We start from the raw sequence: 25,400 nt of genomic DNA, 5'->3' as shown, positions 1-25,400 counted from the left end.
ATACTCACAAATGATGGGTCTTTGTTCAGGCAAGCATCAATAAACTCCTTAAAGGATTTAGTAAAGTCTCCGACAAGAGTTGGAGGATTGTTTTTTGGAATAAGAAACAGAACTCTCATAGGATGCATATCCGAGTTAGGTGGCTCTCCCTTGGCTAGTTCAATAGCAGTAATTCCCAGTGACCAAATGTCAGCCTAAGGTAAGGAGGAAAGAACAATTACCTTGAAATTCCATTCCAACATATTGCCACAAAATAACCTGTGGAGTCTAACGGTCATACAATATGAAAGTGTCTCAAGAAATGTGATGTTAATAAATTTTTATTAATATAATTCATTTATTTAAAAAAATGATCAAATCCCCTACTTTGTGCCAGGTACTGTATTCTAGGCACTGAGGACTCAGGTGGTGACCAAACCAGACAAAAATCCCTGCTCTCAAGGGGCTTATGTTCTAGTAGAAGAGACAGATAAATAAATAAATAATAGGATGTCAGATGGTGCTAAGTTCTGTGAAGAAAATAGTAAATCAGGATAAGGGAATAATGAATAAGGTAAAAGGGCTGCAAATTTACACAGGATGGCCAGGGAAGACTGTTCTGTGTAGGTAATGTTTAAGCAGAGACCTAACTGGGAGAAAGGCTATTCCAGATAGAGGGAGAGGCAAGTGCAAAGGTCCTGAGGCTAGAGGGGACTTGCTGTGTTTATGGACCAGCAATGAGGCCACTGTGGCTGAAGCAGATAGAAAATAGAGGGTCCATAAAAATTAATTTTAAAAAAAAGTGGAAGTGAAGAGAGATCAAAAAAAAGAAAATAGAGGAGAGTGATAAGAGATGAGCCAGAGGTAGACAAGGGCCAGACTGTAGAGAGCCACATATGTGATAGTAAGAATTTTGGATTGTATTCCAAGTAGGATGAAAGGCCATTGAAGGGAAGAAGGTCCAAATATTACCAGCATCAAGGGAACGTATGATTTACCAGCAACATCTGACATGACCCTAGCTTTAGGAATACTTTAAAAGGAAGGAGTATTAAGGCAGTTTATTAAATAGGATAGTACGCTATATAAAACTTAATATTAAAAACAAAATAGTTTGTACAGGTAACACTTTACTTTTGAGTCATAAGCTGACTGCTGGATAACTTCAGGAGCCATCCAAAATGGTGTTCCCACAAAGGTATTTCTTTTAATTTGTGTATCTGTCAGTTGGCCAGCAACTCCAAAGTCAGCAAGTTTCACATCTCCTTGTTCTGAGAGCAAGACATTGGCAGCTAGGAGGGAAAAAGAGATGAAAAAACCCTCAGCTTCCTCAGAATGCATCTGTTTTTCTCAGGTTCACATTAGACTTCTGTATACCTTTTATGTCTCGGTGAATTTTCTTTTCTGAATGCAGGTAGTCCAGACCTTTCAAAATTTCCTTTAGCATGGTAGCGATCTGGAACTCATCAAATGGACCAGCTCTCAGCTTAGGGGGAAAAACACATACATACATATACATGTAAAAGTTTGGAACAATGAAGTTCAAACTTGACATTCTCTTTGAAATACGAGAATCGCTTAGATATATGAAGCAGTTCTGCTTATTAAACCAATATTTAAACAAATGATAAAATTTTAAAAGGTGAGGAAAGTTAAGTCAAAGGGAAGAAAGGGTTTTTTAATGATTAGATTTAATCTTGAAAGATAGTACAACCTATATACTAGCTCCAAATCCTAAGGTTCTTAAATATTTACGTCAATGATCTAAGAAACATGCTTAAATAATGACAGAACTAGCTTTCTTTTTCTCAGATAGGAAAAAAGAAATCAGCTACTTAAATTTTGGCATTTGCTGTTTAAAACTTATTAAATATTTACACCGAACTGATTTTTAGATCAGACGGTCCATAAGATTTTTGCAGCAACCAAATTTGATCATATAGGTCAGCTGTAGCACAGTTCTTAGCATTTGTGTATTTCAAAAACATTATAAAGCATAGACCCTTTTTTGAGACTCAGATTTAAATTTTAGCTAGGAATATAATAATTAAACTATTCAGACTTTCATTGTAAAAAAAATGTCAAATCATGGAGGGATACGGTTTTTCAAATAAATGTAACACATTTCCTTGTACTAAAGCCAGTAGTTTTAACTGTAATACAAGGAAAGCAATGATTAGGTTTCAGGAGAATTTGTAATGGAATATCTGAAAATCTCTCCTTAAAGTAAATGGTTATTTTAAAATTCTGGTACCTCATAAAGCACAAACAGTGGACTGTACAATATTATTACAGGAAAGGGTGGGAATCTAAAGTCAGAGCTGAGGTAGAGTTCTGTTTGCTGGAAGGAGGGAAGAGGTGGTGAAAATCAAATATTGCCCACTCTGCCTCACACTGGGAGGGATTCACAGCTCTTTGGCACCTTCTGTATTTCATCTTTCATGAATGCCATATTTATTCTGAATAAAGGGCACTTTCATGTTGAAATTTAACAGCTTAAAATAGAAACCACACTTCGGTCTCACCATTTAATATTAACTATGCTCTGGATATATAGCATACTCCAGGGATGTTCATAGTTCAATAGGTGCCTTTCCTAGGTAACATTATCTGTTTACTTTCAAATATATCAACTTCCACCCCAAAAGTTTCTATTTAAACAGCAGTGATTAAAGTCATCTAAAAGGTGAAAATGGCATATTATTTTATTGATTGCTGGCAATGAAATTCTGAGGTACTACCAAATAAGTTAAAGATAAATGTCAGACTACTTAAGATTAGTACTTAGTATCACTGATCATAAAATGTTGACAGGGCCAGAGGAGGTATACCCTCAGTCACTTAGGAAATTGGGCAAGGTCCATATAAAAGGTACTAGCTATCATTCTGAAGGATTTCTAAAAGTGCCCTGGATAATACAGAATTTTAAAAACATATTTAAGTAAAAACAAACAGAAAAGTGGTCCTACAGACCCATTAGCTTATCTGGTATACTTAGGTCCAGTTTAAAATTCAGTAAAAGTAAAATCTCACTTAACTGGGTACCGGAGGGGGATGGTAGGGGCGCCTGGGTGGCAGGGGAATGGGAATGGGGTGGTGGCAGAGCTGGGTTTTTCTTGTTCACTATCAGACAGAAAACCGTCCCAAACGTTGTGGTTAAAATGTTTCTTTAGCCATGATGATAATGATCAGAAAAGGAGAAATAAGGGAGTTGGAAAGAGAAGGAAGGTAAAGTAGATGGAACACAGATTGCTTTTTAAAAAATGTCCAATGCAACCTTGGGAGAGATGATGCAAGATCTTGGTCGACTGTCCCTGGAGCGCACAACTGAGCTTCTCTCCAAAGACTGAAGACCATATCATGTCTCTAATAGCTAACACTTCTGCCCCCAGGGCAGTGTACTGGCCTTGTGTGATTTGCCTCTGTTGTCAACTGAGGATATTCAAGAGAGGGACATTTTCCCTTTCAAAGACTATCTACTTGTGGGCTTGGGGGTGTTCCCCATACTCTTTTGACTTCCAGCCAGTCCCTAATGCAGCATGTTCTGTTATGCTTTCTCTTACAGTTAGCATATTGTTTCCAACTTTTTCCCTTGGTGCTCATGTTTTATTCTCTTAACCTTATTATATGTGTTTTTGTTGTAAGTCACTGCAATTCTATTTGGAAAGAAGTAAGGTATAATCAATTCAATAAAATAATGTACAGTATGCTCAAAGTCTGTTCACATACAACTAATTATTTTTGTTAGAATGGGAGGGAATCTTGAGGTATACACTATATAATGTTGACATCAATTACTGGTCATAATCATGTTCCATTAGTCAGGCACCAGCTTAAGGGATGAACGCTCTCTACCCAGCATCCCTCCTGATTTCTCTTGGCCCTGGTAGCAGTGCCCTCCTCTAAGCCTGATCCTCTCTTAGATTCCCCCAAATGATAGCATTCATTCGTACAGGACTATATATGAAGCAGAAATAGCACATTTTCTCATCACTTGCTCTGCCTACAAAGTCCAGTCAAATGAGGTTTATAATTAAATCACAATATCATTAAGTGTTAGGGCTAGAAAAACAGAATTAGAGAGATTACTCATCTAGTTTCTTCATTGAACATTTGAGGCACAGGTCCAATGGCTTGCCCAATATTAGCCAGCTAGTCAATGGCAGAACCAGGACTAGGATCTAGGTCTCTTGATTTTAAGAACATTCTAAGTTCATTGAATTTATGCTAATAGGTATTTGTTGTATTTAGGTGGAGATCAGAATGGCAGAATGAGATTATGATCTCACAATCCTTTCATTCAGAGATTTCATAAAACTGACCAAACTACTACTGGGGATACAGATTGTATTAGTTAGGGCTGGGCCAGTGTCCAGTGCTTCACATTGCTATCAGAAATCCGGATGAAAGCAGTGCACTAGCTTTGCCAATGCCTACAAAACGAGGAAGCGACATGGTAAGCACTTTTGGGGGCCAGCTAACTGTGATAAATTTGGAAAGGGTTCTTAATATTTAAGAAGTGGAAGGAGGCTCGTGGAGCAATTGTGAGGCTTCTTGTGGAGCTAATGAAAAAACTATTGTGTAATCAAACCATGTGACAAGAGAAATAGAGCTGAGATCATTTAACGGCAAGAGGAGAATGAGACCTGACTCCATATGCATGAAGGATTATTATCCAAAGAAACACCAGTTATGTTCTCTCACTAGAGAGGAGAGAGAAAGAAAAAAATGAACTCGAGCTTTAGGATATAAGAATTACATTAGACACAAGGAAGGATGACCTAACTCAGCAACTGATTAAACTGAGATGAATTCCTAGAAGATGAGGCTCTCCATCAAGTTTAATTACCATTTCTTTAGAATGATTTAAGTATGGTTCTGTTTAAGGGGAAGAAAATCGCTTATGGTCATTTCTGTTCACAGGATTATTTGAAACTTTGGAGTCACTGGCAGTCAGGATGAAAGCCTTTAAAAAATATTTGATTACTTTCAGTCAGAAAAACTCATCTCCACTTTAAAAAATAAGAATTAAAATTACTTTTAGAAACAGCAGACTCTTATCATTTCAAAGGCAGAAGCATATTATATAAAAGTCATATAATATTAAACATGGAAGAGGAGCTTAGTGCAAATTCTTTGTTTTATAGGACAGCCAAGTCCAAGGAATTTATGCGTCTGGTTCACAGTCACAGAGTTAGCTATAAATAGAGCCAGCGCTAGAACCTCAAACTCCCACAGGCCAGCCCAGTGGTTATTCTACTACACAAACTTGTCTCTAGTCATTCATATTGCATTTTAAATACAATGTCATATTAATAAAGATTGAAAAGGCGGGGAACAACACTGACAGAATCACACCACTTGGGGAAAACAACCAGTGTTTCTCAAAAACATTTCATGCACGAACACATCTTCATTGGTTAGAACTTTTCCCACACACTGCACGATTGTAGCAGCCTGGTCCCTGCCCACTAAAATGGCTGTGGCACTTCCAAGTCATTGTGACAAAGATGCCATCACATTTCCAAATGACCTACAGAGGGGCAGAGAGAACTCTGCAGAGAGCTGGGTCTGTAGGCCTTCTTGGTCAGAACCCAAGAGCCAATTTTAGAGACAGTTATCTGAATGATATCTTTTTAAAAAATCTAAGAACACTGAGTCTTCTCAGGGATAAGCACGTAAAGTAAAACTCTAAACTGACGGCAACTGTCACACACTCATTCCTAATTTGGGGGGAGTTTTATTTTATTAAGCTGTTTGCATTTCTTATATACTTTAAGAATGCCAGCAACGTGCGGAACCCTGCAATACAGCTGTATCTATATAAGAGTAGTGGTCCTGAAGACAGAGTGAACATATTAACTAAACACCCGCTTAGCTTGTCCAAAAACCACTGCTTACTCCAATTAAAAGAAAAAAGTGCAAGTATGGATATATGTGTGTAATTATTTAAAAATACTTACAAGATCCAGTGCTGAACCGCCACCCAGGTATTCCATTATTATCCATAATTTTGAACCCTGTAAAAGCCATGAAATAGTTTAATAATTATAAACCTGAGCCAAGTAACATACTAGCATAAATGTTAAATCTGAGATACTAATGTACTGGTTCTAAAATATAGGTTTAAAATTAGTTGTTTGGAACTCAGAATATATTTTTCCATAGAATATTACAAATGAAAGTCAAGTTCTGAGTCTTGGCCCTCCCTGAAACCTATTTAGCATATGATACAGCTAAATAAATAATACATTATTGTTCCTTATTGTTTAACTGTTAGCAACTTTTATAAAACCCAGAAAAAAACCATCGCTTTAAATTATTTGGAATAATGATACTGAAAGGAAAAGATAGTTACATTAAAGAATGAGGAGGTAAATAGAGACTTGTAGAAATTTTGAATGGGGCTTCTGGGTACTTCCCATGTGATTAGAGTTTGAGGACACTGGGTATTGTGCCTTATTTTAGATTTTGGCTTTTGTTTTAATGTACTTTACAACTTTCACCAACCAGGATTAACGGGGATTTTTCATACACATATGGAACCTAGAGAGAACATTGACTCCCCTCTCCCCCGAGGTAAATGGATAAGAGAAAGGGAGTGTGTAGCTTAAAAAGCATTATGATTAATCCATGTAGAATTAACTTCACTGTAAGTTGTACAAGAGGAAATGGAGCTCATAGGGGGAACACGTGTATTTGAATTACAAAACAGGTGTACACACACATACACACACCATTCAGCTACATCAGCTAAATCATTAAATCATTTTTCTTTCAGCTATAGTTTGAAATACGGGAGACATCTCTCTCTCCATACCATTTCATGAGTGGTATTCTCTGAATTATTGCAGGACCACGGAATTGACTGGAAGTGGAATGGCTGGTTTTGCTAAACTGGCCAATGGCCAAGTTGTGAATGGATTGTGTTCCAAAAGTCCATTTTTAAGTAAGATGTTTGGAATTTGGAAAGCAAGCGTTTTCCCATAAAAATAATGCCTAGGTTCCTGGAGCAGTGTCCTCCAAAAAGACAATTTAACACAAAGGTAGCCATAGTATAGCAGAAAGGATACCAGAGACACTACCATTTATACCATAACAATGTTTCTAGGGGAAAATATATTGAGTGTCGTGCTTCAATTTGGGATGTCAGGAACACATTTCTCACCTTTACAGTCCCAGCTGTGGAATGAAGATTCTCAAGCTGTTGCCCTGGGAAGTACTCAGGAGTTCCATTCAAAATTGCCAAGTGTCTCCATGAGACTGGGGCTTTATTATGGCAGAGAATGGACTCCAATAACATGATGATGAGTGTTTAGGGGACACTGTAGTGGGGGGAATGGGTTGTGCTGTAGGGTAAGGGTCCGGGGAGGGAAGGCTCAGTTAAATTAAGATGCTGACATTATGTAGGATGTATAAGAGAAAGAAAGGAACAATGTCCCCCGCCCATCTTGACATCAACTCTCTCCTGTCACAGCAGGCCAGCTTGAACTGAGAAGAGAAAGAGTGGTGTATACAGTAGGAAGGAGAGGAAATAAATCCCCATAACAGTGGGAGAGGAGAAGAGTTCCAGGAGTGGTTCATGTAACTTGTTTTCATGTATAGAAATTAGGACTCAGAACCTGAGAACTGTGAACCTGATGCATCTTCATACTTTTTTCTACAGAAGAAAAAAATGTTTCTCACAGTGCCGTACAGCCTGAGAAGTTTTTCTTTTGCCACGTTTTTTCCCTAAGTACTACATTCTACCTCATGAATTCAGAATGCTTCCCATTCACCTGACATTCAAAGAAAAATAAAAAAATCTTATAAAACATGTTTATCTGTTTTGCAGTTCTGCATGAATGAAAGCACCTGTTTTCCAAGTTAAAAACAATGTGTGTCTTTTTTTTTTTGGTACCGATTCAAAACAGAAACTTACCAAAATGTATTCATAGAAAGCTTAAAAAGTCATTAAACTTATGACTAAGCAAATTCCCGATCTGAAAAGAAGGCTTCCTCTTTGCAAGCGAGCTATTCAGTGGAACTAGGACTCTTCTGAAACAGGCAGGGAACCAGAGCTGCCTCATAGCTTTTCTGGCTGCTTCCTTCCGATTGTCACTTCTGCAGACAAGCCTCGCTGGAGAATGGTTATAGGTCCAGACATTCAGAAGACTGTGAGGCAGGCAGGGGAAATGAAGTGAGGCCCGAGTGGGCACAGGCAGGAATGGCGAGCTGGTGGGGCTCCTCCCTACTCAAGGAAGCTTAACCCACGCAGGCTCTTACTCGTTCCTTGTCCACAGCAGGTCTTAATGAAAACACCAGTCACAAACCAAACCCAACCAAAAAACCTAGACCCTGTGTTTGTATTCTTTTGGGGGACTACAATTTCTATCTTTGATTTCTGGTAAAAGATGTTTGTGTTGGAGAATGCAAATATGTGTGTTTGGTTTGTTCTTAAATAATTTAAAAGGCTAAGATGATATCTACATACTGGTTTACAAATCCAAAAGAGCCAAGTGACTCTAAACCTCTAAACCATAACCATATATCGGGCACATTTAAGTATAGGAAATCCCTGAAGGAAAAATGTCACTTCTCCAATTATAAAATGATCCAAATGTTTTAACAATGGGTTGGAGGAGTTAAGTTTAAAGTCCTGCATCAGGGACTTCCCTGGTGGTGCAGTGGTTAATAATCCGCCTGCCAATGCAGGAGACACGGGTTTGAGACCTGGTCCGGGAAGATCCCACATGCCATGGAGCAACTAAGTCTGTGCACCACAACTACTGAGCCTGTGCTCTAGAGCCCACGAGCCACAACTACTGAGCCCACGTGCCACAACTACTGAAGCCCACGCTCCTAGAGCCTGTGCCCCGCAACAAGAGAAGCCACCGCAATGAGAAGCCTGCGCACCGCAACGAAGAGTAGCCCCCGCTCGCCGCAACTAGAGAAAGCCCACGCGCAGTAACGAAGACCCAACACAGCCAAAAATAAATAAATAAATAAAATAAAGCCCTGCATCAACACGGGTGGTCAGTTAGGAGTTAGGAAATGGCTCTCTGTTCCAAAATTCAGAACCCCTAAAGAGTAAGTACTTCAAGAAATAGTTACAGATGTAGAAAACAAACTTATGGTTACCAGGGGGTAAGGGGGGAGGAGGGATAAATTGGGAGATTGGTATTGATATACACACACTACTATATATAAAATAGATTACTAATAACGACCTACTGAATAGCACAGGAAACTCTACTCAATACTCTGTAATGGGCTATATGGGAAAAGAATCTTAAAAAGAGTGGATATATGTATATGTATAACTGATTCATTTTGCTGTACACCTGAAACTAACATAACATTATAAATCAACTATACTCCAATAAAAATTTTTAAAAAGAGTTAAGTACTTCAGAGTTATACTGTTTACCGGGGAGAAGTTGGAGCCTAGTTTTAACAGATCACTGGTGTCTGGAGTATCAACTCCACCACCCCATGGGGCCTTTGAATTTGCCACTAAAGCAGACACTTGGCTAAAGGGGGAAGAAATGCTACTGTGGAACTTGGAATTCATTTGCTCATAGAAAAAATGTTTAAAAAAAACATTTAAAATACCCATTATATATATTTATGAGATAATTATTGAACATAGATCAAGTACATGTTGAATTAAGTAGGTTGGTCTATGAAGCAAATAGCCAATCATAACACTGAACCAGCATGTGTAAGTAAAATAAGCCAGTCACCAAAGGGCAAATGTTGTATGATTCCACTTATATGAGGAGTCTACGGTAGGGAAACTCATAGAGACAGAAAGTAGAATGGTGGTTACCAAGGGCTACGGTGAGGAGAGAATGGGGAGTTATAGTTTAATGGGTACAGAGTTTCAGTTGAGGAAGATGAAAAAGTTCTGGAGATGAATGCTAGTGATGGTTGCAAAATCACATGAGTGTATGAAATGCCACAGAACTGTACATTTAAAATGGTTAAAATGGTAACTTTTGTGATATATATTATACCACAATAAAAAAAGAAACAGAATATGAAATCTTATATAACTGCAAGGAATACTAGAGATCATCTTGCCAGATACTTTACCAACTTGGAATCGTTTTCTTCCAGTCTAGAATGCCTTGTCTATACCCCACCCTCACATCCCAAACCCTATCAAAATCATACTCAAGACCCACTTTAAATGCTATTCCCCACTTTTTGGGTTATTGCACTTGATGCACTTACCCACAGATAAGTGGGAGATATGAGATAAGTTAGATATATCTATCTGGGGCTAAGGAGAGAGGCTGAAACCAGAGACATGAATTTAGAAATTGTCAGAATAAAGTAGATGAGACTGACCAGGGCAAATATGCAGAATGAGAGGAGTGCACAGAGTAGGTGACTGAAAAATAAATATCTGCTGAATAGAATCTAACATGGGGCTTCTTAGAGGTGTATTATAGGAAGTTTAAAACTATTCTTATTTTGAGAAAAAAAACCACTGTACAAGGAGGAAATATTTCCCTCTCCAATTTCCTTCAAGTTTTATAAGAAAACTATGATTTTTAAAAATGAAAGAATATTCCAGAAATATTCCAGAAACACTCACCATACATTGGAAATAAGCACACACAAAAGTCTCAGGAAAAATAATGAGAAGGAAACAAAACTGTACAGACTCTATTCTGGAATATTTTACTTCAATCATTCAATTCTTTTTTTTTTTAAATAAATATCAGTCGTTGTGGTATGTGGAGGGGGGCATATTTCTTTAACATAAACAGAAATCTAAAAGCAATTTTCAGCAGCAAATAAAGGCATGATTCAAATTCTATTCAATGCCTGAGTGAGCTTCATTTTAAGATTTACATCGAACTAGAAAAATATTTAAAGATTATAAAAGACTCTTCCAATGTTATGAGATCAGAAGGGAAGGGTTTGCTTATTTTAGCACTCGTCATGAAGACTAACTTTGTCTGTCAAGAAAATCTGCAGTGAAGTAAAATTAAAGGAAAATATTGTGGTCATACTGATGTGTCTGTCTGGTTTTTACTCTTGTTTTTAAAAACGAAGTTATACAGTGAGCTCAGTCAAAATGAATACCTAGTACATTTTTGCATGTCTCAAGGAAAGTACTACAACTACATACAGTTTCAGAGAGCATATAATTTTCTCTCAAGTGCAATAAATTTTCCTCCAGCTAACAGTGAGGGTTTTGGTTATGTCCTGTGTTAGGACAACCTGAGAAGAACCTGTATCCTACTTTACTCAATTAACTTGACTCACAAACTCTCCCATGTCATCTGAAACGGAAGGATGGGCCACAACAAGAACATAAGTCGATTGATGATGCAGTTCTCCGATGGTACTTAGAGGATGTAGCCTTGATTTCACTGACTGAACTAAACAGAACCCTGTTATATTTGATGTGATTTTAGTTTAAAAAAATTTAAGCCTGTAAAGTCACACTATGGTTTAATATAAATGGAAAATAAACAAGTTGTCAATTTAAGAAAGTAATTTAAATAAATGGTATTAAAGAGTTATAAAATCATATTTCTTTTTCTTTGTGCATATATATGTATATCCATATAGAGATAATATGTGTGTGTACAAATAATCTAGATACAAATATAATCAATAGCAGCCATCTGTGAATTTCTACAATTTTATCATGACGTAACATGTTCTTCAAAGTAGGCTTTCTCATCATGTATTTTAATTAATGATGGGTAAACGAGATAAAAATAATGCGGTTTAATTCTGTAAGAAGACATCTTGGATAACAGTTTTGTATCACTAACTGGCCTGAGAACATTAAACAATCAAGATTTGGAGAAAACAAACTATCAGTTTGATTTATTAAAAGATTAAGTATTTTTTGGGTGACTGGTACATGTATACTATAAGGAAAATTTTTTTAAATGTGAAATCTTAGGAATAAATAATAAAAACAGTTACAGTTCATTTTCCATGGGAGTACTGAATATGAATAAAGAAAGGTTGTAAGCAAACAATAAAACTCAATACCATGTCAGTACCCATTTTCAATATAATATACAATAGCACGTTTTAAATAGGGCTTCTTTAATATAAGTCAGTCACCAAAACTAGCTTATCTGATACAGGTGCCTAAAAATAGCAAGTGTTCAGATTTGCTCTAGAGTGGGTCTGGAATTACAAGGATTCAATCCAGAAAGAGTAAACCAGAATAAGCAAAACACATACACACATCACCACCACCAACAACAAATTCCCTGGGCTGCCTACAACCACGCCTGCTATGGAAATTAGAAGGGAGACCTAAAACCACTGAGATTGAATGACCACCCCCATAGGATTCCTAAAAAGGAATCTGACCCACTAAATAAGCTTTTTAGGAAAGAATATAAAAGCAAAGTGAACCACAAAGAATCAAGTAATTAGGTATACAGTAAAATAGAGTAATGGCTAACACTTAAAAGTATATTGCATAGGAGCTACCAGCAGTATCACCTCCTCTTGGAAGCCTTTCCTTCATACCATCATGGAAAAAAAGGGTAGAGGTGACCATTTTCTTATTTATGCTTCATCTGTACCTTGTACACATTCAATCACAAAATCTACACCATTTTAGTGCAATATGAGACTGTGAGCTTTTTAATGGCAGGAGTTATTCACTTTTACATCTCCATAACCTAGTACAGTGTGTGACACATAGTGACTGTTTGGCTATTTAATGATTCATTCTACTATGCATTACTGCCACAGTCACCTAATTCACGTACTATTAGAATAAATTAGGCTCTGTGGGGAATTCCCTGGCAGTTCAGTGGTTAGGACTCTGCGCTTCTCCTGCAGGGGGCCTGGGTTCAATCCCGCAAGTCACGCAGCGCGGCCAAAAAAAAAAAAAAAAAAAAAGGTTAGGCTCTGTAAAGAGCCAGGGAAATCGATGAATTTCTATATCAGTATTAACTAATATAGATAGTTTATCCTAGGGTATATTTGATCAGCAGAACATAAAAAGACAGCATCAATTTTTGTGCAGGCCAACAGCCTGATGGGTTATAAACACACCCTTTTGGCCTAGAGATAGATGGACAAACAAACAAACAAAAAACCTTCCCCCTTGTAAGCCCTGAAAATCAAAGATCTAACTAATACTGCCCTCCTTTGAAAAATATCAGTATGGGGATACATTTTTTTAATTTTAAAATAATTTAAACTCTAAGCTAGATTTTTCTAATTATTTATTGTTTTATATTTCAATAGACACAAATCCTGACTCTATAAATATGGAACCCAAGAACTCTTGGGTTTTAGTCACCAAAGAGTTTTCTGTGATGCAGTAGTAACTCCATCTGCTGGAACTTCAGGTGTCTGCTAATTCCATAATCCTGGAAACTAAAAATCCAACTTTTTTTTGGTGGGGGGGAACAGATATTAATCTATTTAATTCCATTTCAACAAATATTTATCATGTACTTAAGATGTGCCATGCTCTGTGCTAAGTGATGTGAAAACCAAGACGGGTTGAACTAAACTCCCTGCTGTCAAGAAGCTTACAACCTAGAGGGAGAGAGAGATGTGTAAATAACCACCATAACTCAATGGAATAGTGACATGCTTACATATGCCATCAATTCTGAGGTTGAGACAGACTGGACCATTGAGAATAATGTGTAAAAGCCCAGGGAGAAAGCTCTTTCCTGGCAAAGGATATGTCTCAAGGCTCAGCTGCCTTTCTGTTCCTCCATCAACCCAAAAGTTCAGGTGTGGAAAAATGTTGCAGCTGAGTACTGGGATGCATTCAGGATACAGCTGCTAAATCTAAAAACAGTCTATTTTGGCACTACAAATGGAGCTGAATTCTGCCTGGAGGCCAGAGGCTGTCAAATCCTAATTTAAGACATTGCCTTTCGAAAAACAGAATTAAAAAAAAAAAAGAAATACTTATAATGAAAATACCTTATGACTTAAATAATCCAGCATACACATTACCTTTAAATATGATCCATAGTATTTTGTTACATATGAGCTGTCACACTGACTCAAAACAGTTATTTCTTGCTGAATGTCTTCAATTTCATCTTCGGCTTCCTCGAGGTCTATGATTTTAATAGCAACCACTTGCTGGGTACGGTTATCAATACCTTTGAAAACTTCTCCAAAGGAGCCTTTTCCAATGCGTTCTAATTTTGTGAACAGTTCTTCTGGATCGGCTATATTATTCTAAGGGGGGGGGGGCGGGGAGAGAAAGAAAGGAAAGAGCACAAACATTTTGCATCAAGTTTTTAAATGAAGGAAAATAAATCACATAAGACAATACCACATTTAAAAAAAAAAAAGCATACAAACTCCCTTGACTCTCTGCATGTTGCTTTGTTAGAACAACTGTATCCCAAATGTCCAACTAGTCCATATTCTATTGGATCACCCACACTAAGTGGGCTTAGCTGATCCTGCTACCACAATCTCCTATAGCAAATGTTGTCTCTGGTGCACACCAAAGGGCCAGACTCTTTTTAGAATAAAGCAGCTGAATATACACAATTTGCACATTAATGCAATGGTAGTGATAATGAGAGAATACCTAATCTAAGCTATAGGTAGGTGAGTTGTTAAAATTCTTACATTCCACCAGCAAAATATTACCTTCTAACTCTCCTCTCTCTCCAACTTGGACATCCTAATCACTGCACCTATACTTCTAAACCACCATATAAACAACACAGAGCACAAAGGACCCAAGAATCTACAAGTCCTTTTTTTCTTCTTTACTTGGGATCCTATCTGTATGTAATGTTCTCATCAATGGCTGAAATAAGATTCTATGCTTTTATCACGATTGCAAGTACTCATAAGGAAATGGTAATATGTTGAACTTTCACAACACATCTCACAGTAGGAATCCAGAATAAATCAATATTTTGCTACAACAAAATCTGAATCAAGCATAAGGTTTTAGTTTAACAGATGTATAGGCATGACTTAGATTTATAAATTCACTGCCCTTTCCTGATTCAGAAATATCCTTTATCTAACAGTGTACAATTTTGAATTCAAATTTTTCTCCCACAAGATAACTTTTAACCTTACTTAAACTCATATTGCTGAATATATACTACTGATCAAGTAGAAAAAAAGATTTCCAAACCTCACAAAAATAGCATGTTATTAATTTATTATTTTTTATTTATTTTTATTTTTTCATGGGAAGGCATTTTATTTTAAATATAGCAGTGTATACATGTCAATCTAATTTATACTTAAGTGCTTTATTAGTCCAGACCTAAAACCTTACTTTGAGTTCCTTCAAAATATAGAAGGATGCCATATAGTTCTGATGAACTGTCTATATTTAATTTGTTAATTGGACCTAGATTACCTGTTCACTTATTACAGTTTAACCTGGTCATCAATTTCAGGAGACAAGTTATTGAGTTAGCATGTTCCCTTATATCTTCTTTTATTAGACAAATAGATCATTAAAGTTTATTATTTTTCTGTCAAGTTTGTTGTACCATCATCACCAAATAGACCAAGTAAACTGCCTGCTTTTGAGTAACTTAAAAACTTATGACTGATTTTAAAGAATTTCACCAATTTTTCTTTTTTCAACCAGCCTAAATGACAGTTCGCACATGACCTGCTTAATTTATAAGCTTCCCCATTCTCCTTGATTGGATTTTTTCTATTTCTAAAAGACACTTTCCATGTATGCCATAGTCTCTTAGATATGGCAAGTTACTTGTTATCCCCACCCACCTCTAGTATTCACATGGGACAAATACATCTTCAGCTGCCCATATGAGCTTTTAAAAATAGTTTAGGCTTCGTAGGTTGCAAATGTTTCTTTAATGCTAACATTTTGTTATAATACCTTCTCCAAAACTTGCGTACCATCGTTATTGATTTACTTGGTGCTTAATTTCTTACCAAGACATTGTGATTAGTATCACATAGTATAATAGCTAACCCACAAGTTACCTCTGCCTACTTTTGGTGATGGTTCTTGTCTTTCTAGTACCTTGTGGCAAAAATACTCACCAAATAGCTCAGTGATAGGTTCACCACCCTGTAACTTCCTAAATTCAGTGAATTTGGAAAAATAAAAAGAGCAAATCTTTCAGTTTTTCTGACGTAACTACAAAATAATCTAAAAGTTATAAATATACCATTGATTAAAAAGTAGATAGTATTGAATATGTACTTTCTGATAACACAGTCTGGACTAGGAGGTATATTAACTCTATAATGAGATTTTTTGTTGTTGTTGGAAGAAACAAAGATTAAATCCTCATCTTCTTAATTCGTGTTTTAAAAGGATTTGACTGAAACAATCAACCCTAGGGAGAACACAGCTGTTCTTGATTTCTATAATAAATGGGTTCCTGAAAGTATGTAAATCAAAGATTTAAAAATCAAGTCACATTTTGAATTTTAAACATGCTCTGAAGTGAATCCTAACTCATCAATAAATATAATTTAAGATTTTCAATCAAGGAATACCAAGTTGGAAAAAGAGAAAGATCTCCCATTTACACAACATTTGCACTTCCCAATCTTTTATTTTGGGACTAAAACTTCTCATGCAAAACCCTAATTTTCAGAGTGGAGGGAATCTTGAAAACAAGTTTTCATTAGTATAACCTCATCTCCCTGACTTCCTGAATCTGGGATAGATAATACCTAAGTTCTAACTCCCCATTCACCACGTCGCCAGCTTCTTAAACCAAAGTAAGACATATTTCCTTTTGGTTTTTCATGCAAGGGCAAAAGTCAAGTAAATAAATGGTAAACACTCCAAGCAATGCAATTTAAAAACCACCTTTATAAAGACGCTGGCTTGCCCAATCATTCACATTCACTCTTCTTTAGAGCCTCTAAGAAAATCAAGTCAGCTCCCTCTCAACACAAATCAGATAGTCTCTTAAGAATATTAAAATTTCTAAGTCTTTCTATCTCTATTGCAAAATTAGTTTACTGCTATATCTGTGCTTGCATTGCCTTCTTAAAGCCATAGCCCAGGAACGAGCTCTAAGTTCTGCAGCAGCAAAAAGGATGAATGGCTAAATTAATGTCACATTGATTTACAACTAATGGTAGATGACTTATACACGTTGCACAAAAATGCGTCTGTGAAAATGAAAACCTCAGAGATCCATCTCAGGACATTCTCATTATTCCTTGACCTTCATCACCTGTCCTTAGCTTGGATTTGGACTCTTCAGCTATAGGTACATTGTTACAAATTTAAGTCTTAGACAGTATCATCGCCACTAAAACAGCAAAGATAACAACAACCTTTTAGTATGGAAATACTCTGAGGAAGTCCAAAGGGGAAAAATGTAGGATGATCATCTTACTTGTCTCCTGTGGAATGTCAGGGGCAGATGGGAGGGAGATCAAGATGGCAGAGTAGGAGGATGCTGAGCTCACCTCCTTCCACGAACACATCAAAATATATCTTACATATGAAGCAACTCTTGCTGAAAACAACCTGGAGCCTGACATAAAGGCTCTTCTACAACCAAGGCTATAAAGAAAGAGTTGCACAGAGTTGGGCAGGAAGGGAGGAAAAGCGATCTAGTTGGGACAAGTGCCCAAGTAGGGGACACACAAGAGGCAGGGGATAGCACAGCCTCAAGGATCCTCCGTGGGGAGTGATGGGTTTAAGCCACATGTTGGGCCTGACTCTGGGAAGACGAGTCTCCTTAGCTGGTTTGAAAACCAGTGGGACTTACCAGAGGGCTGTAAGAAACTGACACTCCACTCATGAAGAGCATGCACACACTTGCTTACTCCCAGGGAACAAGGTGGAGGAAACAGACTGAAAACTACCTGGAGCTCTGGCTGGTTTCCCTCAACTGCCACAGCCTGCTCCCCAGCCTGCACCAGGTGCCCACTCCAGCCTCTCTTGCTCTGGTGCAGCTCTCCACCGCCACAAAGCCTGCTGCTGCCAAGGAGAGTGTACACACTTAGAGAGAATGGAGCTGCCTCGGACCCAACCCTGCCTCTGAACAAGGGGAAGGCAGCCATTACCAGCATGCACACGAGGAAGCAGCAGATTGAAAATTGCCTGGGGCTCGGACTAACTTGCTGGGACTGCCCCAGCACTTACCCTGGCCTGTCCCGCAGGCCCCCTCTAGTACCTGTTGCTCCAGTGCTGCTCTCCACTAGGGCAGAGGTGCCATTGCCAGGGGGGTGGTGCACACACTTATAGAGGGAAAGGAACCAGCTCGGACCTAAACTTCAGGGCTCCTGCTCCAGTACCTTGGGCACCAACTCTGCCCCCAGTGAGGCGGTGATGGCCGCTGAGCATAGAAGAAGCCCTGGCTCTGGCTCTAGCCCTTCCATCTCCAGCACCACCTTCTACCAAGCTGATAGCTGCCAGCACACCCTGGGGTAAGATGTGACTCTTGCTCACGTCAGATCCGGCTCTCCTACCATAGCCACTGGGCACACGTAGACTGCATAGGGATGCTCCCACAGAAGCATCAGATAGGTAACTCTTTCACCTAACTTCATAGAGACAGAGAAAGTTAAACAAAATGAGAAGACAGAAGAATATGTTTCAAATGAAAGAACAAGAAAAAAAAAACCTGAAAAAAAATCCTAGTGAAACAGAGGTAATTAATTTACCAGATAAAGAGTTCAAACCTTTAGTAATAAGAATACTAGCTGAACTTGGGGAAAGAATAGATGAACACAGTGAGAATTTTAGCAAGTAACTGGAAAGTATAAAAACGAACCAGTCAGAACTGAAGAATACAATAACTGAAATGAAAAATACACTAGAGGGAATTAATAGAAGATTAGGTGATACAGAAGAATGTCTAAGTGATCTGGAAGATAAAAGAATGTAAATCGTGCAATCAGAAGAGCAAAAATAAAAACACATTTTTGAAAATGAGGATAGTTTAAGGGGCTTATGAGACAACATCAAGCATACTAACATTTGCACTGTAGGGGTCCCAGAAGGAGAAGAAAGAGAGAGAGAAAGGGGTAGAAAATGTACTTGATGAAATTATGGATGAAAAATTCCCGAAGCTGAAGAAGGAAATAGATTTCCAGGTACAGGAAACACAGAGATTCCTAAACAAGATGAACCCAAGGAGAACCAGACCAAGACATATCAGACTTAAAATGGTGAAAGTTAAAGAGACAATTCTAAAGTCAGCAAGAGAAAAATAAAGAGTCACATACAATGGAACCCCCATAAGGCTATCAGCTGATTTTTCTGCAGAAATTTCGCAGGCCATAAGGGAGTAGCATGACATATTTAAAGTGCTGAAAGGGAAAAACCTACAACCTAGGATACACTACCAAGCAAGGCTATGCTTCAGAATTGAAGGAGAGATAAAGAACTACTCAGACAACCAAAAACTAAAAGAGTTCATCAATAGTAAACTGATCTTAGATGAAGTGTTAAAGGGTTTTCTTTAAGTGGAAAAGAAAAGGCTATAAGAAGTAAGAGTTTGTAAGAAAGGAAAAATCTCACTAGTAAAGGAAAATATATAGTAAAGGATGTAGACCAATCACTTAAGTAAACTAGTATAAAGATTAAAAGACAAAAATTGTAAAATCAAGTACAATGATACAAAGGTAAGAGATAAACATGAAGATGTAAAATATGTCATCAAAAACACACAATGTGGGGGAGAGGAGTAAAAAATGTAGATCTTTAAAATGTGGTTGAACTTAAATGACTACCAGTTTAAAACAAGTAGATATAATTATAGGTCAACATATAGGAAACCGATGGTAAGCACAAATCAAAAACCTACCATAGATAAAAAAAAAAAAACTAAAAAGAAAGGAACACACACATACCATTTAAGAAAATCTACAAACCACAAGGGAAGAAAAAGAAGAAGAAATGAACAAAGAAGTACAAAAACAACCAGAAAACAAGGAATAAAATGGCAATAAGTAGATACCTATCAATACTTACTTTAAATGTCAATGGACTAAATGCTCCAATCAAAAGACATAGGGTACCTACTGTATAGCACAGGGAACTCTTCTCAATACTCTCTAAAGACCTATATGGGGAAAGAATCTAAAAAAGAGTGGATCTATGTTTATGTATAAATGATCCACTTTGCTGTACAGCAGAAACTAACACAACATTGTAAATCAACTATACTCCAATAAAAGCAAAACAAAACAAAACAAAAGACATAGGGTGGTTGATTGGATAAAATAACAAGACCCACATATATGCTGTACAAGAGACTCACTTCAGAGCTAAAGACACACACAGACTGAAAGTGAGAGGATAGACAAAGATATTTCATCCAAATGGAAATGACAAGAAAGCAGGGGTAGCAATACTCATATCAGACAAATAGACTTTAAAACAAAGGCTACAACAAAAGACAAAAAACGGGCATTATATAATGATAAATGGATCAATACAAGAAGAGGATATTAAATTCATTAACATGTATGTACCCAATACAGGAGAACGTAAATATGTAAGGCAAGTCTTAACAGACTTAAAGGGAGAAATTGACAATAATACAATGATAGTAGGGAACTTTTAACACCCCACTTACAAAAATGGACAGACAACCAAGACAAAAAATCAATACGGCAACAATGGTCTTAAATGACACAATAGACAAGTTGGACTTAATAGATATCGACTTACATGACATTCCATCCCAAAAGAGCAAAATACACATTCTTTTCAAGTGCACATGAAACGTTCTCCAGGATAGATCACATGCTAGGCCACAAAACAAGTTTCTCAACAAATTTAAGAGACTAGAAATTAGATTAAGCATTTTTTCCAACCACAATGGTATGAAACTAGGAATCAATTACAAAAGAAAAATGGGGAAAACACAAACAAGTGGAGACTAAACAATATGCTACTAAAAGACCAATGGGTCAATGAAGAAATCAAAGAGGAAATCATAAAATACCTCAAGACAAATGAAAGTAGAAACATAACTTTCAAAAATCTATGGGAAGCAGGGGAGACCTTCAAGATGGTGGAAGACTAAGACGTGGAGATCACTTTCCTCCCCACAAATACATAAGAAATACATCTACATGTGGAACAACTCCTACAAAACACCTACTGAACGCTGGCAGAAGACCTCAGACTTCCCAAAAGGCAAAACACTCCCCATGTACCTGGGTAGGGCAAAATAAAAAAGAAAAAACAGAGACAAAAGAATAGGGACAGGACCTGCACCTCTGGGAGGGAGCTGTGAAGGAGGAAAAGTTTCCACACACTAGAAAGCCCCTTCCTGGCAGAGACAGGGGGTGGCAGGGTGGAAGCTTCAAAGCCAAGGAGGAGAACGCAGCAACAGGGGTGCAGAGGGCAAAGCATAGAGATTCCTGCACAGAGGATCGGTGCCAACCAGCACTCACCAGCCCGAGAGGCTTGTCTGCTCAACTGCCAAGATGGGTGGGGGTTGGGACCTGAGGCTCCAGCTTCTTCAGAGGTCAGATCCCAGGGAGAGGACGAGGGTTGGCTGCATGAACACAGCTTGAAGGGGGCTAGTGCGCCACACCTAGCTGGGAGGGAGTTGGGGAAAAAGTCTGTACCCGCCTAAGAGGCAAAAGACCATTGTTTTGGGGTGCGTGAGGAGAAGGGATTCAGAGCACCGCCTAAACAGGCTCCAGAGAGGGGCATGACCTGTGGCTATAAGCGTGGACCACAGAGACGAGCATGAAATGCTAAGACTGCTGCTGCAGCCACCAAGAAGCCTGTGTGCAAGCACAGGTCACTCTCCACACCTCCCCTCCTGGGAGCCTGTGCAGCCCGCCACTGCCACGGTCCTGTGATCCAGGGACAACTTCCCCGGGGAACACATGGTGCACCTCAGGTTGTTGCAACATCATGCTGGTCTCTGCCGCAGCAGGCTCGCCCCACATTCCGTACCCCACCTTCCCCCCAGCCTGAGTGAGCCAGAGTGCCCTAATCAACTGCTGCTTTAACCCCGTTCTGTCTGGGCAGGGAACAGATGCCCTCAGGCGACCTACATGCAGAGGCGGGGCCAATCCAAAGCTGAACCCCAGGAGCTGTGCGAACAAAGAAGAGAAAGGGAAATTTCTCCCAGCAGCCTCAGGAGTAGCAGATTAAATCTACACATTCAATTTGATGTACCCTGCGTCTGTGGAATACCTGAATAGACAACGAATCAACCAAAATTTGAGGCAGTGGACGTTGGGAGCAATGATATATACATATGTTTTATCCTTTTTCTCTTTCTGTAAGTATGAGTATAATTCCTTGGGTGATTTTGTCTGTATAGCTTTGCTTTTACCATTTGTTCTGGGGTTATGTCTGTTTTTTTTTTTTGTTTGTTTGCTTGTTTTTTTCTTTTTCTAATTACTTTTTACTATTTTTTATTTTTAATAATTACTTTTTATTTTAAAAACTTTATTTTCTTTTCTTTCTTTCTTTCTTTTTTTCTCCCTTGTCTTCTGAGCCGTGTGGCTGACAGGGACTTGGTGCTCTGGCTGGGTGTCAGGCCTGTCCCTCTGAGGTGGGAGAGCCAACTTAAGGACAACGGACCACCAGAGATGTCACGGCTCCACGAAATATCAAACAGTGAAAGTTCTCCCAGAGATCTCCATCTCAACGCTAAGCCCCAGCTCCACTCAACAACCAGCAAGCTACAGTACTAGACACCCTATGAGAAAAAACTAGCAAGAGAGGAACACAACCTCACCCATTAGCAGAGAGGCTGCCTAAAATAATAATGTCACAGACACCCCAAAACACACCACCAGACGCTGTCCTGCCCACTAGAAAGACAAGATCCAACCTCATCCACCAGAACACAGGCACTAGTCCCCTCCACCAGAAAGCCTACACAAGCCACTGAACCAACGTTAGCCACTGGGGACAGACACAAAAAAAGCATGGAAACTACAAACCTGCAGCCTGCGAAAAGGAGACCCCAAACACAGTAAGTTAAGCAAAATGAGAAGACAGAGAAACACACAGCAGATGAAGGAGCAAGGAAAAAACCCAACAGACCAAACAAATGAAGAGGAAATAGGCAGCCTACCTGAAAAATAATTCAGAGTAATGATACTAAAGATGATACAAAAGCTTGGAAATAGAATGGAGAAAATAAAAGAAATGTTTAACAAAGACCTAGAAGAACTAAAGAGCAAACAAACAATGATGAACAACACAATAAATGAAATTAAAAATTCTCTAGAAGGAATCAACAGCAGAATAACTGAGGCAGAAGAACGGATAGTGACCTGGAAGATAAAATAGTGGAAATAACTACTGCAGAGCAGAATAAAGAAAAACGAATGAAAAGAATTGAGGACAGTCTCACAGACCTCTGGGACAACATTAAACACACCAAAATTCGAATTACAGGGGTCCCAGAAGAAAAAGAGAAAAAGAAAGGGACTGAGAAAATATTTGAAGAGATTAGAGTTGAAAATTTCCCTAATATGGGAAAGGAAATACTTAAGTCCAGGAAGTGCAGAGAGTCCCATACAGGAAAAATCCAAGGAGAAACACACCAAGACACATATTAATCAAACTATCAAAAATTAAATACAAAGAAAAAATACTGAAAGCAGCAAGGGAAAAGCAACGAATAACATACAAGGGAATACCCAAAAGGTTAACAGCTGATCTTTCAGCAGAAACTCTGCAAGCCAGAAGGCAGTGGTAGGACATATATAAAGTGATGAAAGGGAAAAACCTACAACCAAGATTACTCTAACCAGCAAGGATTTCATTCAGATTTGACAGAGAAATTAAAAGCTTTACAGATAAGCAAAAGCTAAGAGGATTCAGCACCACCAAACCAGCTTGACAACAAATGCTAAAGGAACTTCTCTAGGCAAGAAACACAAGAGAAGGAAAAGACCTACAATAACAAACCCAAAACAATTAAGAAAATGGTAAAAAGAACATACATATCAATAATTACCTTATATGTGGATGGATTAAATGCTCCAACCAAAAGACATAGACGGGCTGAATGGATACAAAAACAAGACCCATACATATGCTGTCTACAGGAGACCCACTTCATACCTAGGGACACATACAGACTGAAAATGAGGGGATGGAAAAAGATATTCCATGCAGGTGGAAATCAAAAGAAAGCTGGAGTAGCAATTCTCATATCAGACAAAATAGACTTTAAAATAAAGACTGCTACAAGAGACAAAGAAGGACACTACATAATGATGAAGGGATCAATCCAAGCAGAAGATTTAACAATTGTAAATATTTATGCACCCAACAATAGGAGCACCTCAATACATAAGGAAAATGCTAACAGCCATAAAAGGGGAAGTCGACAGTAACACACTCATAGTAGGGGACTTTAACACCCCACTTTCACCAATGGACAGATCATCCAAAATGAAAATAAACAAGGAAACACAAGCTTTAAATGATACACTAAACAACATGGACTTAATTGATATTTATAGGACATTCCATCCAAAAACAACAGAATACACACTCTTCTCAAGTGCTCATGGAACATTCTCCAGGATAGATCATATCTTGGGTAACAAATCAAGCCTTGGTAAATTTAGGAAAATTGAAATCGTATCAAGTATCTTTTCTGACCACAATGCTATGAGACTACAATCAATCACAGGAAAAATTCTGTAAAAAATACACACACATGGAGGATAAACAATAAACTACCAAATAACCAAGATATCACTGAAGAAATCAAAGAGGAAATAAAAAATTACCTAGAAACAAATGACCATGAAAACACAATGACCCAAAACCTATGGGATGCATCAAAAGCAGTTCTAAGAGGGAAGTTTATAGCAATACAATCCTACCTCAAGAAACAAGAAATATCTCAAATAAACAACCTACCTTACACCTAAAGGAATTAGAGAAGGAAGAACCAAAAACACCCAAAGGTAGCAGAAGGAAAGAAATCATAAAGATCAGATCAGAAATAAATGAAGGAAACGATAGCAAAGATCAATAAAACTAAAAGCTGGTTCTTTGAGAAGATGAACAAAATTGATAAACCATTACCCAGACTCATCAAGGAAAAAAGGGAGAAGACTCCAATCAACAGAATTAGAAATGAAAAAGGAGAAGTAACAACTGACACTGCAGAAATACAAAGGATCATGAGAGATTAGTACAAGCAACTATATGCCTATAAAATGGACAACCGGGAAGAAATGGACACATTCTTCAAAAATCACAACCTTCTGAGACTGAACCAGGAAGAAATAGAAAATATCAACAGACCAATCACAAGCACTGAAATTGAGACTGTGATTAAAAATTTTCCAACAAACAAAAGCCCAGGACCACATGGCTTCACAGGCGAATTCCATCAAACATTCAGAAAAGAGCTAACACCTATCCTTCTCACTCTTCCAAAATATACCAGAGGGAGGAACACTCCCAAACTCATTCTAGGAGGCCACCATCACCCTGATACCAAAACCAGACAAAGATGTCACAAAGAAAGAAA

General features: G+C 38.1%; 1 protein-coding gene across 2 annotated transcripts in view; it reads right to left on the bottom strand.

Moving 5' to 3' along the window:
- STK26 (serine/threonine kinase 26) overlaps positions 1-25,400 on the bottom strand; it is a 63,591-nt gene that overhangs the window by 5,944 nt on the left and 32,247 nt on the right. For both annotated transcript variants that reach the window (XM_082445378.1, XM_082445379.1), the window contains 5 exons: positions 13,936-14,166; positions 5,943-5,999; positions 1,357-1,465; positions 1,114-1,271; positions 9-194 (listed from right to left, as the gene is read on the bottom strand). In XM_082445378.1, the coding sequence (XP_082301504.1) occupies positions 9-194; positions 1,114-1,271; positions 1,357-1,465; positions 5,943-5,999; positions 13,936-14,166 (741 nt within the window). The remainder of the gene's footprint in view (positions 1-8; positions 195-1,113; positions 1,272-1,356; positions 1,466-5,942; positions 6,000-13,935; positions 14,167-25,400) is intronic.

This window comes from Balaenoptera physalus (assembly GCF_965194825.1).
Source record: "Balaenoptera physalus genome assembly, chromosome: X".
Lineage (NCBI taxonomy): Eukaryota > Metazoa > Chordata > Mammalia > Artiodactyla > Balaenopteridae > Balaenoptera > Balaenoptera physalus.
The sequence above is the reverse complement of the archived record's forward strand: the minus strand, read 5'-3'. Positions and strand labels throughout refer to the sequence as shown.